This window comes from Mesoplodon mirus (genome assembly GCF_964341445.2).
Source record: "Mesoplodon mirus genome assembly, chromosome: 11".
NCBI classification, from domain to species: domain Eukaryota; kingdom Metazoa; phylum Chordata; class Mammalia; order Artiodactyla; family Ziphiidae; genus Mesoplodon; species Mesoplodon mirus.
Window position 1 is genome coordinate 77,562,216 of NC_138987.1, and position 14,931 is coordinate 77,577,146.

At 43.3% G+C, this 14,931-nt stretch overlaps 1 protein-coding gene across 1 annotated transcript; it reads right to left on the reverse strand.

The window, feature by feature from the left end:
• Window positions 1-5,472: 5,472 nt before the first annotated feature.
• On the reverse strand, window positions 5,473-9,355 carry LOC309811968 (phospholipase B-like 1; the record flags this gene model as incomplete). The annotated part of the gene is made up of 2 exons (XM_082635328.1): window positions 5,473-7,007; window positions 9,287-9,355. The coding sequence occupies 2 exons, from the start codon at window positions 9,353-9,355 to the stop codon at window positions 5,664-5,666; spliced, it is 1,413 nt and encodes a 470-aa protein (XP_082491454.1). The 3' UTR covers window positions 5,473-5,663.
• Window positions 9,356-14,931: the final 5,576 nt, after the last annotated feature.

Consider the following 14,931-nt stretch of genomic DNA (forward strand, 5'->3'; position numbering starts at 1 on the left):
AAAACATTCCATAAACCTGCAGCTTCCAAGATTGCTTCTCTCTCCAGAGTCAGGTTTCTGTGTTTCTTTCTTGATGCCCTAAGTTAGTACTTGTAAGTATTTTAATTGAAATATGCAGTTATCAGCATAGTTTTTCCACAAGAAAATGTAAAGATCATAAATTATTTTGGTAGATCCAAAATTGTTACTATAATTATAGCAAGTCAAGATTACAGTTAAAGCCTTCCTTTTAACTTAGAATCTTCATTCTCATATTTCTTACAACACTTTGTTGTAGAACCATAAAGACAATAGAAAGACAAGTTCTGTCAACTGTATCTTCAAGTTTTAAAAATATTAAGCTATTCTTCCAACATTACTGGACAGTGGAGCAGGAGGACATCCCTGAGAAAGTAAACATAAATTAAAAAAAATTAAATTAAAACAAAGTAGTGTTCAGTTAGAGGCTGAAATGCATTAATTTGTTTCTCTCAAAAATCTGGGCCCTCTTTGACCTGACTTCTAGTTTTGACAATGACTACACTTAAAAGTGCTAGTTCTTGGGTTTCCCTGGTGGCACAGTGGTTGAGAGTTCGCCTGCCGATGCAGGGGACATGGGTTCGTGCCCCGGTCCGGGAAGATCCCACATGCCGGGGAACGGCTAGGCCCATGAGCCATGGCCACTGGGCCTGCGCGTCCGGAGCCTGTGCTCCACAACGGAGAGGCCACAACAGTGAGAGGCCCGCGTACCGCAAAAAAAAAAAAAAAAAAAGAGCTAGTTCTTAGACAGTACTTAACTACAAATCAAGCTCTGGGCTAAACATAACTTTCCCATGGATTCACTTGTTTAATTCTATCAATGACCCTGTCAAGTGGGCGATATCATTGTCATCTTCATTTTAAAGATAAAGAATCTGAAGCACAGAGAAGTAAAGATTTTTTTCCCAAGGTCACAAAGCTAGGAAGTAGCTAGCTGAGTAGGAATTTGAACAAAGCTTCAAGGTTTTAAGACATTACATTTAACTATCTCCTATACTTGAGCAAAATCAGTCTTGAATTTCTGAGCCAGTGCGTGACGTGAAGGAAGCACCCCGGGGAAACCAGCTGATGAGGACTTTGCTCTTGCAGGGCTTATATTCACTGTGGTAGGTCTGCTGCTCTCCCTGGCTCAGGAATTCAGAGAACAGCAAAGAGGAGTGTGCTGCCTGTAGAGGGAGAGGATAATTTAGCAAGGGACTGGAAAACTTTATATAAAGGGCCAGAGAGTAAAAGTTTTTGGCTCTGCAGGTCATATGATCTCTGTCACTCAACTCAGCCATTACAGCATGAAAGGAGCCATAGAGAAAATATCAACAAAGGGGCATGGGTGTGTTCCCATAAAACTTCACTTACAAAAGCAGGTGGAGGACTGGATTTGACCCAAAGATGGTAGTTTGCCAACTCCTGGTTTGAAGTGCTATTTGTTGCCCTTAAGCTATAGTGAGATCAACTACCTCAGAGGCCCATCAACTTTCTCCTAACGAAAAATAACCAGGCCTCCAATGTGGGAGGGACATGGCCCCAGTTTTAGTCTCTCCTCCTGATTGAGGCCATGGGTTCTTAACCTGTGGTCCGTGGACACTCATAAGCAAGTTTCAGAGAGTCCACAACTGCATATAAGAGAAAAGATATTTTATTTTATGTCTTTCTTGGTATTTTGAAGACTGTGGAGGAAAAATTGATCAGTGTGAGTTTTTTCAGTATAGTAAGTCCCCTACATATAAACAAGTTCCATTCTGAGAGTGCATTCATAAGTCCTATTTGTTGGTAAGTCCAACAAAGTTAGCCTAGGTACCCAACTAACACAATCGGCTATATAGTACTGTACTGTAATAGGTTTATAATTCTTTTTACACAACTACTACATAAAAAACAAACAAAATATAAAGAAAACATTTTTAATCTTATGGTACAGTACAGTAGTACTTATGAAAAGTACAGTAGTACAGTACAACAGCTGGCATACAGGGGCAGGTAGCAAGTGAACAGGCAAGAAGAGTTACTGACTGGAGGAGGGAGAGGAGGTGGGAGATGGTAGAGCTGAAGGATCGTCAGTAATAGGAGATGGAGGGCAAGCTACAAGTTCACTCACACCTGACATTAATGGCACAGGGCCTGGTTCCTTGCTGGGTTCAACTCCATTTACCCTCTTGAAAGAAATGGTCCAGTGATGTCTGGGTAGTAGTTCTCTTTTTCTTGTCATAGATGACATGGTAGCACTGGATTACATTCTGAATGGCTGCTGCAGCCTTCGTGTACCGTTCTACGTTCAGGTCCTGTGCCTCAAAAACTAACAGTGCCTCCTCAAATAAAGACAATCCCCTTGCCATTTTCTGTGTTGTGAATCTCTTCAGTTCTTCAGTTATTTCTTCTTCCTCTTGTCTCTCTTCGTCCTTTCTCTGGGCCTCCAATTCCATCAGGTCTTCATTAGTAAGCTCCTCATGTTGCACAGCAAGGAGTTCAAAGAAGTCGTCCTCTTGCAGATCTAGCTCCAGCCTCTCACTGAGGGTCTCTAAGTTGCTGAAGACCTCTTTGGACTCCTCATTCACTTTCTCAAATCTATGAAAATTTTGAACAAACTGTAGGCAAAGATTCTTTCAAACAGGAAGAGAGCCCTTGGCTAGGGTTTTGAGGCATCTTGGGTTCTCTGAATGATAAACTAAGAAAGGCTTCAGCTTCATATCGCCAGAAGCACTGCCACCAAACAACAGAGTTAGCTTATCTTTTGCTGCTTTACAGCCTAGCATCAACTTTTCCTCCTTACTGATGTAACTTTGGTCTGGCATCCTCTTCCAGTACAGTCCTGTCTCACGCACATTAAAAACCTGCTCAGGTAAATACGTGCCTTCATCAATAATTTATCTAAGTGTTTCAGGAAATTCCCAGGCAGCTACCGTATCTGTACTCGCTCCTTCGCCACTTACTTTTACATTGTGAAGTTGGCTCTAGCCTTGAACCGATGAAACCAGCCATGGCTAGCATTAAAGGATGCACCCTCTGATTCTTCGCCATGTTCCTTCTTCAAGTCTTCATAAAGCCTTTTAGCTTTCTCTTGAATCAGCATTAAGCTGAGTGAGACTCGATGCTGATGCTGATCCTGCATCCACACATTGAGAAGTTTCTCCATTTCCTCCATCATTTTTCCATGCTTCTTCAATATTATTGTTGACATCGTCGGCACAGCAGACGTCACATGTTTCATGATCTTGTCCTCATTCTTTAGAATTGTGCTGGTGGTTGAACGACTCATGTTATAAGAACGAGTGACGTCTACCATATTTTCGCCTGACTCCACTCTCTCAATTATTTTCACTTTTGTTTCCATCGTTATCTCTTGGTGCTTCTTTAGCAGTACAGCTACATCATCACTGCTTTTATGCTTGCTTCTGGACATCTTGGGCTTGAAATAGACACTGTACTGCTTTACTCTATACAGTACTGTACAGTAAAGTACACAAAAGCACAATCACTTTAGAGGATGCACGTACGTGACAATGTATGCCAGACACGTGAACTAACACTTGATTGGTCATGCTAAGGCACGTTCACATCTTTGAAAGTTTGCAACTTGAAGGTTCGTATGTAGGGGACTTACTGTAATTAAAACTCTTGTTTTAATTCAAACAAGAGTATGGTAGCATGGGCTGTAACTACAACCAGGTGAAGATGTGTAGTCATTACCCCCCACCCCAGGTTTAGACATCAGATGATTTCTTGTTAATAGGAATTAAAGAAAATTCCTATTAGCAGGATTATGAATATTTCTCTTTGCTTACACTGGGTCTAGTTTAGGTGCTGGGAACATAAAAACAAGTGTTTATGTATTCTTTGGCTTTTAAATCAGATGTGTGCTCAAATCCTGGCTCCCTTCTTGTTAGTCGGATCATTTTGCGCAGGTTACTCACTCTCACTGAGCCTCGAATTACTCAGTGTAAAATGGAATTATAAAGACTGAGTTAAAATTTGTCAACCATTCAGCACAGCATCCCAATAAATGGAAGCCCTCATCAGCTGTGTTGTGAAACATGGTGCTGGGTATTTGTACTTCCTGTGCGTAAGGTTCTTGCCAATGGAAACTGTGGGGGAACCTGTCATCCTGAAATGCAGTGGACACTGGGATCTCTTTAGAGCAAAGAAGCTCTTTTGAGAAAGGCTGGAACTTGATCAGAATTTGAATTTTCTCCAAGACAAAGGCCTATATAAGGTATTCTGTAAGGCTGCTTTTGTACTGCCAAGCAAAACCACCCCATATAATTAGGCTTCAGTGAAGCCATATGTCCTAGGAATGGTCGAGTAGGTTTACAGTTTCAAACTGAGGACAGGGTCTCTGTCAAAACATTATCGACACCCAAACTGTTGACATTTCCCCTAATTTGCTGAAGCAGATCATGATGAAATTGGCAGTTAGGTCTTTGACATGCAAGTAAATGAAATCACTGACTTAGCACAGATCTTCCTTGATTTACCATGGGGTTACATCCCAATAGAGCCATTATTAGTTGAAAATATCATAAGTTGAAAATGCATTTAAGACACCTAGCCCACTGAATATCGTAGCCTACAATTACATGTGCTCAGAACACTTACATTAGGTTACAATTGGCAAAATCATCTGACACAAAGCCTATTTTATAACAAAGTGTTGAATCTCTCATGTAATTTATGGAATACTGTACTGGAAGTGAAAAGCAGAATGGTTGTCTGGGTACAGAGCAATTGTAGGTGTATCAGTTGTGTACCCTTGTGATCACGTGGATGACTGGGAGCTGTGGCTGACTGCCTGTACAACAAGCTCTTGGGTTTTGCCCATTATGGCCAATTAGGGACTTACTCATTTTTTGAAGCTTGATGTGGGTCCGAAAGAAAAGCATCTTTGGAGGCCTAGCTTTGTGCTCTGACTGTACAGTCCCTAAGCAGACATCACTGGGTTCAGGGGTCTGTACCACCTTCTGCAGCCCCTCTAGGGCAGGACCAGTCTCTCTGTCTCTGTACCTCAGTCCTTAGGTCGTAGTAACGTTCCTAACAGCTTGCACGTTTTGTCTTATTTCATCCTCATACCCGATTTACAGATGAGGAAATGGAAGCCAGAATGGTTAGGTATATAATTCCGACACAACTTCAACATGTGTCTGATACCACCAAGCAATTCTCTGACAACAGCTGAATGTCCTATCAGATCCCACAGGTTAAGGGCTCAGTTCTACCATACTGCTCCCTCACCCATTTCAGATGCCAACTGCATCTGATGTCAGGTTGTTATCTGTGCTTCTGACTTACTATAAATCGGAGGTTCCCACTACCCTCTCCTTGGGTTTTATTTATTTGCTAGGATGGCTCACAGAACTTGGGAAACATTTTATTTATGAGATTACCAGTTAATATAAAAGGGTATAACTTAGGAATAGCTAGATGGAAAGATGCCCAGTGCAGGGTATGGGGAAATGGTGTGGAGTTTCCATGCCTTCTGCAGTGGTGCATTCTCCCTGAATCTCCATGTGTTCACCAACCTGGAGGCTCTCTGAACCCCAACCTTTTTTTTTTTTTTTTTTTTAGATTGAATATATTTTATTAAGACTAATTCTGAATGGGAAAACGTAGTTAAAATAGTGCCCTTCGTATCTCATCTCCCTCCATTTTATGTCAAGTTACAGAATTGGTTTCATGGTAATAAAATCAAAGTTGTAGACCTCTGGCATGCCCTCATGGAGAGTTTTGTTGAAACGGCTCCAGTGAAAAACAGGGAGGCCACCTTGTACTGTGGGCCCACTAATGGCATAGGCTGTGTACTTGGATGCCAGGTAGATATCTGCCACCTTGGTGTCATAGCAACCTCCAGGACTTGGATTAAGTGAGTTCAGGTCCTCACGGCAGCAGATGGTATTGCAGGGATCACCGTTACTGTAAGTATCATTCTTGTAATTGTTGTATCGCATGATATATTTCATGGATTCCATATCAGTCACTTTCCCTTGGTCACGCCGGAAGATTTTGGCTCGTGAAGCCAGATCATAAGAGTAGTCCAAACCCAGCTTCTTAACCAACATTGGATAGCCACTCCAGTTGTAGATTTTTTCATGGAAAGGAATGTTGTAGGAGGGCCAGTATCCTGTCCGCAGAACGTCGGTTTGTTCAGAACATTCTACATATGTAGGAATTTGCTCCACAATGTACAGAGTGCCTTTATCAAGGCTGTAGTTCAGATTTACCTTCTTCAGGTCCAGGACCATGTACTGATTGTTATATGTGCCAGAGTTGTATTTTGAAAAGACCTCTGCCCACTGCTTGCCTCCGTTTGCCATCATATTGGCCACCCGGACTCTTTGCCAGGCCAGGAGAGACTGGGGTACCACGTGCTGCAGTAGGGTTTTATTATACACGCTGTTTGTGGTCTGCAGCAATACCAAACCACTGCTGAGAAGGTAAAAGTCGTCCAGAGACTCCAAAAACCCTGGGTAACTGCTGAAAGAGAGGCGACTACTGCTGGTGTCTTTATCACTGATGCTGAAGTCCCAGTCTTTATATATCCTGAGCATGGCAGCATACGTGTACCAGCTTGAGTGAGCAAAAAAGATGTTCTCAAATCCAGGAAGAACCTTAATAAGAGCAGAGCAATGTCCCATGTCCCATCTCTTAAAAAACTCCAGGCCGAAGTTTTTTGTGGGAGAAAGTGAGGGAATCAGGTCCAGCAGATCTCCAACAGCATTCAGGAACTGAATCTGGAACAGGGTTATGGGCTTTGTTCCTTCTACTATAGCCCTCTTTGTTGCTCCTACATATAGCCCATCCATTTGTTCCATAACATAGCCTGTGTGTCTCCAAAATGGGTCATTCTTGTAATTTTTGATGTTATCCCGGGCCCACTGATCTTGCTTTGTTAAAAACTCCTGTACTTTATCCACCACAGAACATTTATTAATCAGCTGTGGGTAGAGGTTTGTGAAGTGGTCATATATATGTCTCAGGCTGTGGCCCTGGTGGATCTGCCGCTGCTGCACACAGTGAGATAACCCTCGGGCATTGGTGATTGAACTAAATCTCTAGCTACTCTTCCTACCTGGGAAGTTGTGGGGAGTGGGTAGAAGTGAAAGTTGCAACTATTCTATCACGTGGTTTGTTCCCCTGGCAACCAGCCCCCATTCTTAGGTTACCTAGGGGCTTTTTGAAAGTCACCTCATTGACATAACAAAAGACAGCTTTATCCCTCTCAACACTTAGGAAATTTCAAGGGTTTTAGGAGCTTTGTGCCTGGACCAGGGATGAAGACCAAATATATATATTTCTTATCATAAATCACAATATAACAGGTAACTTGTCCAAAGTCACCTGCTTAGTAAATGGTAAATGCAGGAGAAGGACTGGAGAAGTGGTTTTATGCAGATCCTACATAAGCCAAAGCACTGTGCTGACTCAGAGCAGTGACTGTTAAACTCATCCAAACATTATTCAGCATCGACAAATTTATAAAGACATCTGGACTTGAGGAAATAAGTATAAACTTAAAGCCTTAGATTCTTAAATGATATTTCAGTATAAGGAATAAAAAAAGATGATCTCATGGTTTCTAAACGTAGTGATAGTTTTTCTTGGCATAGAACAAAATTCTTTCAGATGCTCTCCCTTGGCCTCTCAGATTGCATAGTGTCTTTCATCACACAGATGTAATGGTTGTGTTTTAATAATTGAATCTTGACTTACTAGACACTCTCTCAGAAGAAGAGCATCTTTCTAGATGCAAGGTGAAGGAGCTTTCTTTGAATTACTGCCATCTGCTGTTGTTATTGAATCGAACTTGGGTCTGCTCACCCACCACAAAGCAAAGCCAACTTACTGACACTGGGTTGTGGTGAAGGAAAGAACATCATTTATTGCAGGGCCCAGCAAGGAGTATGGGCAGCTCATGCTCAAAAGACATGAACTCCTTGATGGTTTTCAGGGGAGCATTTTTAAAGGCAACATTTGGATTGAGGGCTGCAGGATTCATGATTTTCTTCTGATTGGTTGGTGGTGAGGTAACAGGGTGGTGCTTTGGGAATCTCAATCATCAACTTTCTGGTTCCAACCAGTCTGTGGTCTATGTGTTTGTGGTCACCATGTAGTCACTATCCTCCACCTGAGGGGCAGGTGGCAGTGAGTGTCTTAGTTCCTGAAGAATAACTCAAAGATATCAGATTGTTATATATATCCATTGAGGAGGAACTAGGACTCTGTTTTATCACTGAACTTTTGTCATTACTTTTTTTGTTTAATTGTTTTTCCTTTGTTTCTGCATTCCCTCACTTCTCTAATTAGTAACTGCCTGTGCCTGATCTTTGGAACTCAGGGAAGGCCTAGGAGACTAAAGCCTTTTTATGCAAACAAGAAACAAGGGACATGGAGGGGCTTTGGTACCTGAGAGTGTTAGGGGAAACACTGACTGAAACTGCTCACCATGGCCAGGCACCAAGGTAACCATTTGCATGAGTTATTTTGTGACAGGAGGTCCTGGTAAGGAACATGAAAAACAAGCCATCACCCACCAGAAGAATTCGGGAAAAGTCAAAAGGAGACGCCAGTCCATATGTCTTACCAACCTCCCAGAATCCTCCTCACTGGAATCCATCTTGGCTGAGTGATGTGTGTGCCACCAGGAAGGACCCTGAGTCAGAATGATTGTCCAGAGACAACCTGGAAACGAATCCCATCACTATAAAACCTGAGACTGTGAGCCATGTGGCAGAGCGGTCCTCCTGGGTTCCATTACCTTCCTGCTCTCCACCCGGGTGCCCCTTCCCAATAAAGTCTCTTGCTTTGTCAGCATGTGTGTCTCCTCAGACAATTCATTTCTGAGCGTTAGACAGGAGCCCACTTTTGGGACCTGGAAGGGGTCCCCTTTCCTGCAACAGGAGGGCCCCACAGGGTCCTGCTTGGTTTTAATCCCCCCTTTTCTTTCATACTCCTTAATCTTCAGGGGAACAGGTGTGGGACAAGAAAGGTAATAAAGTTTTGGATAGAGAGGTTAATCATACACTCAGCAGAGGAACTCAGTTTTAGGGGCACTTGGTTTCCATGTGAGGGTTTGAACCCCAGCTTGTTATCCTTGAAATAAACTGCTGTCTTTCCAAAGATCCACTATGAGGACACAGATGCTGTTCAGGCAAAGGCTTAATAAAGGGCAGAATCGAAGTTCTTTATAAAATTTCTGACAACTGAAATGTGAAAAGAATATTTTGAAGAAAAAAAAGACTTCAAAAAGGACATTACAATACTGGATGCTAAAGTCTGTTTTTACAGAAAGACTTGGCCCTGGGTGGTTAGAGAGAACAGGTCCAGCATGATCTGTGATAATGAAGGCAACCATGTCCTCCTTCCCTGAGTTCTGAAGGGCAGGTTCAAACAGCTGTTAATCAGGGAAGGGAGGGGATGGAGAGACAAGGGAGGAACAGTCAAGAAACAATAGTGCAGCCTTGGGGCAGGGTCCTGGTTCTGCCTCAAGGGATACACATAACAATATCTTTACACTCTTCTACAGAACTAAAACCCCCACCAAATGGAAGATGTTCCAGAGAGAAAGTCACAGTTCCATAACCTCAAGAACCACAGATCACAAGACCACCTGACTCCAGAAGATCTCTAGATTGAAGAAATACAGGCCCTGCATGCACACTAATCCTTATCAGCAACCATGCCCTTGACTATAAAACCTCACAACTCCCCCCACCCCACCCAGGTTGGGACACACAGTTTTTGAGGGCACAAGCCCACTCTGTTCCCCTTTGCCTGGCAAAGCAATAAAGCAATTCTTTCCTACTTCACCCAAAACTCTGTCTCTGAGACTCAATTCAGCACCAGTGCACAGAGGCCGAGTTTCCAGCATCAGTCATGATGCTGAAGGCAGACTGGTGTGATGGAGATGGAATGAAACTCAAAAGCAAAGGTTGATTTCATTTCATATTTAAAATTTTCACATTTAAAAAATAGAAAGCATGCATGCAAAACTGAATTTTTATTTTCTATCAAAAAAGTAAAATGGCCATTTCAAAATCAGATGAATTTATTTAAAAATGCTTTATTAGAAGCAGAATATTTGTCACTTTTTGGGCATCCGAGTATCTGCCCTTAGCCACACCTGGATTTCCTACTGGAAAGTCCCTCTCTACCTACCATGTACAGTTTTGTTGAGATTCAAAGTTTTCTGCTCTCTGTATAAGGGGCTACAAAGCAGTCCTCTGATGACTTTGGACAAGCCAGTTATCTCACTAACCTAGGGGGGGATGAGGGTACATGACCTGAATCTAAACTCTGCTAATAGGATTCTCTCTACTGAGGACTTTGATGTTAAGTGAGACAAAGACAGTGGAAGTTTATCATTTATTCTAGTGACGATTCTCAGATCTTACTGTCAAAACCCCATATTAGTTTGCTCAGGCTGCTATAACAAAAATACCACAGACTAGGTGATTTACACAACAGAAATGTATTTTCTCACAGTTCTGGAAGCTAGAAGTCCACGATCAAGGTGTTGGCAGGTCTGGTTTTCTCTGAGGTCTCTCTCCCAGGCTTGCAGGCAGCTGCCTTCTCCTTGGGTTATCACGTGCTCTTTCTTCTGTGAATGCACCCCTGGTGTCTCTGTGTCCTAATCTCTTCTTCTTATAAGGACACTGGTGAAATTGGATTAGACAACCGCCCCCCCCACCCCAGCCAATGGCCTTATTTAACTTAATCATCTCTTTAAAGGCCCAAATACAGTCACATTCTGAGCTACTGGGGATTAGGGCTTCAACATTTGAATTTCAAATTCAGCCCATAACATCTCCCATTTCTTGTTTACTACAAGCCAGCTTCCTCCACATTCCCTTCAATTCTGTGAGCACCCCGTACCCTTAATGTATAGTCTTATTTAAGTTACCTAAAGTCACTTTTTGTTTTTTTGCTAATGCACTCCCAGTGTCGAGCAGACTGACAGATGTTCCCATGGGATTATGTAAACCCTGACATGGTGGAACAGTTTGACATAGAAAGGGTCATTCTTTAGGAACTTCTTTTTTGTTTTTTTTTGTCTAAAGTTTGTTAAATCTTGCAGTCAAAAGGTACAAACTTCGAGTTATAAGATAAATAAGCACTGGGGATGTAATGTACAACATTAACACTGCTGTATGTTACATGTGACAGTGTGAAGAGAGTAAGTCCTAAGAGTTCTCATCACAAGGAAAAAGTCTTTTTAAAAATATTTAATTTTTTTACTTACATGAGATGATGGATGTTCACTAAACATTGTGATAATCACTTTATATGTATGTAAGTCAAATCATTGTGCTTAATTATCATTAAACTTCTACTGTGCTGTATGTCAATTATTTCTCAGTAAAACTGGAAGAAAAAAAACTAACGTAAGTCACACACAGAAAGCTATTGAATCAAAATCTTCTCTCAGAGGCAGCTGGTGAGAGAGATGCTGATGAGGCTGGAATGATTAGGATGAGCTAATGAGATGCTGTGATGGGAATTACCGATAAAATTTTATTCTTCAGCATTTGCACTTATGAATTAATTTTGTCATTTATGTGTGTAAATGATAAAAGCTACCTTTTCAGAAACATCCACTGACATTTTACACCATTCATAATAGACACAACTCTTTCTCTGAGACAATAAGATGGAGGAAGATGAAAAGAAAGTTTGTGAACTAGAGAGCATCTGAGAGCAGTCACTCCACAGGACCCCATCCTCTCAGCAGAGCGAAGATGCACCTGTGAACTCTCTTCACAGACTTCAGACAGCTCACGTACTTTGATGTCACTTAAAGCTCACAACAAAACTGTGGGAGGAATGAAGGTCACCCACAGGTGCAGTGAAGGGAAATGAGGTACAACTTTGCAACAAGAGTTGGGAAATAAGGATATATCTGGAGCCATCAACTAGAGATGAGCAAATCTCCACTGCAGCACAGCTGAGGACAAAGAGAACACCTGTGGGGGAGCAGCCCATTTTAAAGACATTCACCAGCAAAACTTGTGGGTTTTTAACAGGAGAAGGAAGATAGATTAGAGGATTGTTTTTGGTAGGATGTCCCATTATTATGTTTTTCTCCTGATAGGACTCGAGTTAAGGGTTTTGGGGAGGAAGACCACAAAGGTAAAGTGTCGTAGAGAGTACACACTATCAGCAGATGGTTTATGAATACTGATGCTGACCTTGCTCACCTGGCTGAGGTAGTCATTGTCAGGTTTCTCCATTGCAAAGTTACTTTTTTTTTCCCCTTGCACAGTTCTCTTTAGAAGGATGTCACTAGGCACAGCCTGTACCTAAGGAAGGGGGAGAGGATTCTTTTCAAGGTGGAGGATTAGCAAATTAAGCACAAGGGAAATCAAGGGAGGGAGGTAAGGGGTAACAGATGGAATGATGGGTGCATGTCTAATAGGACAAACTGCTGGCTGCAGAAGGGGACCAAGAAGAAACAGGCTGACAGAATGGAGGACAGACAGCTAATTTAGCAGGAATAAATAACTGAAATAGAGTATAGACTGGCAGTCTGCTGGAGTTGGGGCATTTAAAAATGGTGTTGAGATATAAACAGAAGCCAGGTGAGGGTCCTTGTTGCTGGAACAGAAACCCCTGTTCACACAGCATGGTGAGCGATGGCCCCAAAGAGTGTTTATACTTTACTACAAGTATTGGGCTATGAATTGACACTGTTATATTCTACCACGTAAAAGCCTATCAGGACATGAAAGAGTTTTTCATTTCCTTATGAAACAATATGACTACAGATCACAATTTAATATTCTGGAATATCCTAAAATTGCTTGACTGAACGATGACATTAGGCTTACTGGTTTTAATTTTGTTTACAGCTGATTTTACAGCCCAGCTCATCATTTATACAGTTTTCATCTGAATTCATAGACAAGAAACTTTCCTATGAGCCGTCTCTTCATAAATTCACTTTAGAACCAGCCCACGTTAGACGTCATATAATATCATTTGAAAAAAACTAAAGTAACACATCAAATAGATTTATATCTCCCAGAGACCGTCAAGATGGCGGAAGAGTAAGACGTGGAGGTCACCTTCCTCCCCACAAATACATCAGAAATACATCTACATGTGGAACAACTCCTACAGAACACCTACTGAACGCTGGCAGAAGACCTCAGACCTCCCAAAAGGCAAGAAACTCCCCACGTACCCGGGTAGCAAAAGAAAAAAGAATAAACAGAGACAAAAGGATAGGGACGGAACCTGCACCAGTGGGAGGGAGCTGTGAAGGAGGAAAGGTTTCCACACACTAGGAAGCCCCTTTGCGGGCAGAGACTGCGGGTGGCGGAGGGGGAGAGCTTCGGAGCCGTGGAGGAGAGCGCAGCAACAGGGGTGCGGAGGGCAAAGTGGAGAGATTCCCGCACAGAGGATCGGGGCCGACCGGCACTCACCAGCCCGAGAGGCTTGTCTGCTCACCCGCTGGGGTGGGCGGGGGCTGGGAGCTGAGGCTCGGGCTTCAGTCGGAGCGCAGGGAGAGGACTGGGGCTGGCGGCGGGAAGAGAGCCTGAAGGGTTTAGTGCACCACGGCTGGCCGGGAGGGAGTCCGGGAAAAGGTCTGGACCTGCCGAAGAGGCAAGAGACTTTTTCTTCCCTCTTTGTTTCCTGGGGTGCGAGGAGAGGGGATTAAGAGCGCTGCTTAAAGGAGCTCCAGAGATGGGCGCGAGCTGCGGCTATCAGCGCGGACCCCAGAGACGGGCATGAGACGCTAAGGCTGCTGCTGCCGCCACCAAGAAGCCTGTGTGCAAGCACAAGTCACTATCCACACCTCCCCTCCCGGGAGCCTGTGCAGCCCGCCACTGCCAGGCTCCCGGGATCCAGGGACAACTTCCCCGGGAGAACGCACGGCACGCCTCAGGCTGGTTCAATGTCATGCTGGCCTCTGCCGCCGCAGGCTCGCCCTTCATTGTGCCCCTCCCTCCCCCTGGCCTGAGTGAGCCAGAGCCCCCGAATCAGCGGCTCCTTTAACCCCGTCCTGCCTGAGTGAAGAACAGAAGCCCTGAGGCGACATACACACAGAGGTGGGTCCAAATCCAAAGCTGAACCCTGGGAACTGTGAGAACAAAGAAGAGAAAGGGAAATCTCTCCCAGCAGCCTCAGGAGCAGCAGATTAAATCTCCACAGTGAACATGATGTACCCTGCATCTGTGGAATATCTGAATAGAAAACGAATCATCCCAAATTGAGGCAGTGGACTTTGGGAGCAAGGATATATATATTTTTCCTTTTTCTCTTTTTGTGAGTGTGTATGTGTATGCTTCTGTGTGGGATTTTGTTTGTATAGCTTTGCTTTTACCATCTGTCCTAGGGTTCTGTCTTTTTTTTTTTTTTTAGTATAGTTTTTAGCCCTTGTTATCCTTGGTCGATTTGTTTCTTGGTTTGGTTGCTCTCTTCTTTCTTTCTTTCTTTTTTTTATTACTTTTTAATTTTTTTAATGTTTTAAAATTTATTTTTATTTATTTAGTTTTTTTGCGGTACATGGGCCTCTCACTGTTGTGGCCTCTCCCATTGTGGAGCACAGGCCCCGGACGCACAGGCTCAGCAGCCATGGCTCACGGGCCCAGCCGCTCTGCGGCATGTGGGACCTTCCCGGACCAGGGCACGAACCCGTGTCCCCTGCATCGGCAGGCAGACTCTCAACCACTGCGCCACCAGGGAAGCCCAATTTTTAAAAATTTTTAATAATTAAAAAAAAATTTTATTTTAATAACTTTTCTCTCTTTCTTTCTTTCCTTCTTTCTTTCTCCTTTTTATTCTGAGCCATGTGGATGACAGGGTCTTGGTGCTCTGGCCAGCTGTCAGGCCTGTGCCTCTGAGGAGGGAGAGCCAAGTTCAGGACATTGGTCCACCAGAGACCTCCCAGCTCCACGTAATATCAAATGGTGAAAATCTCCAGTAGAC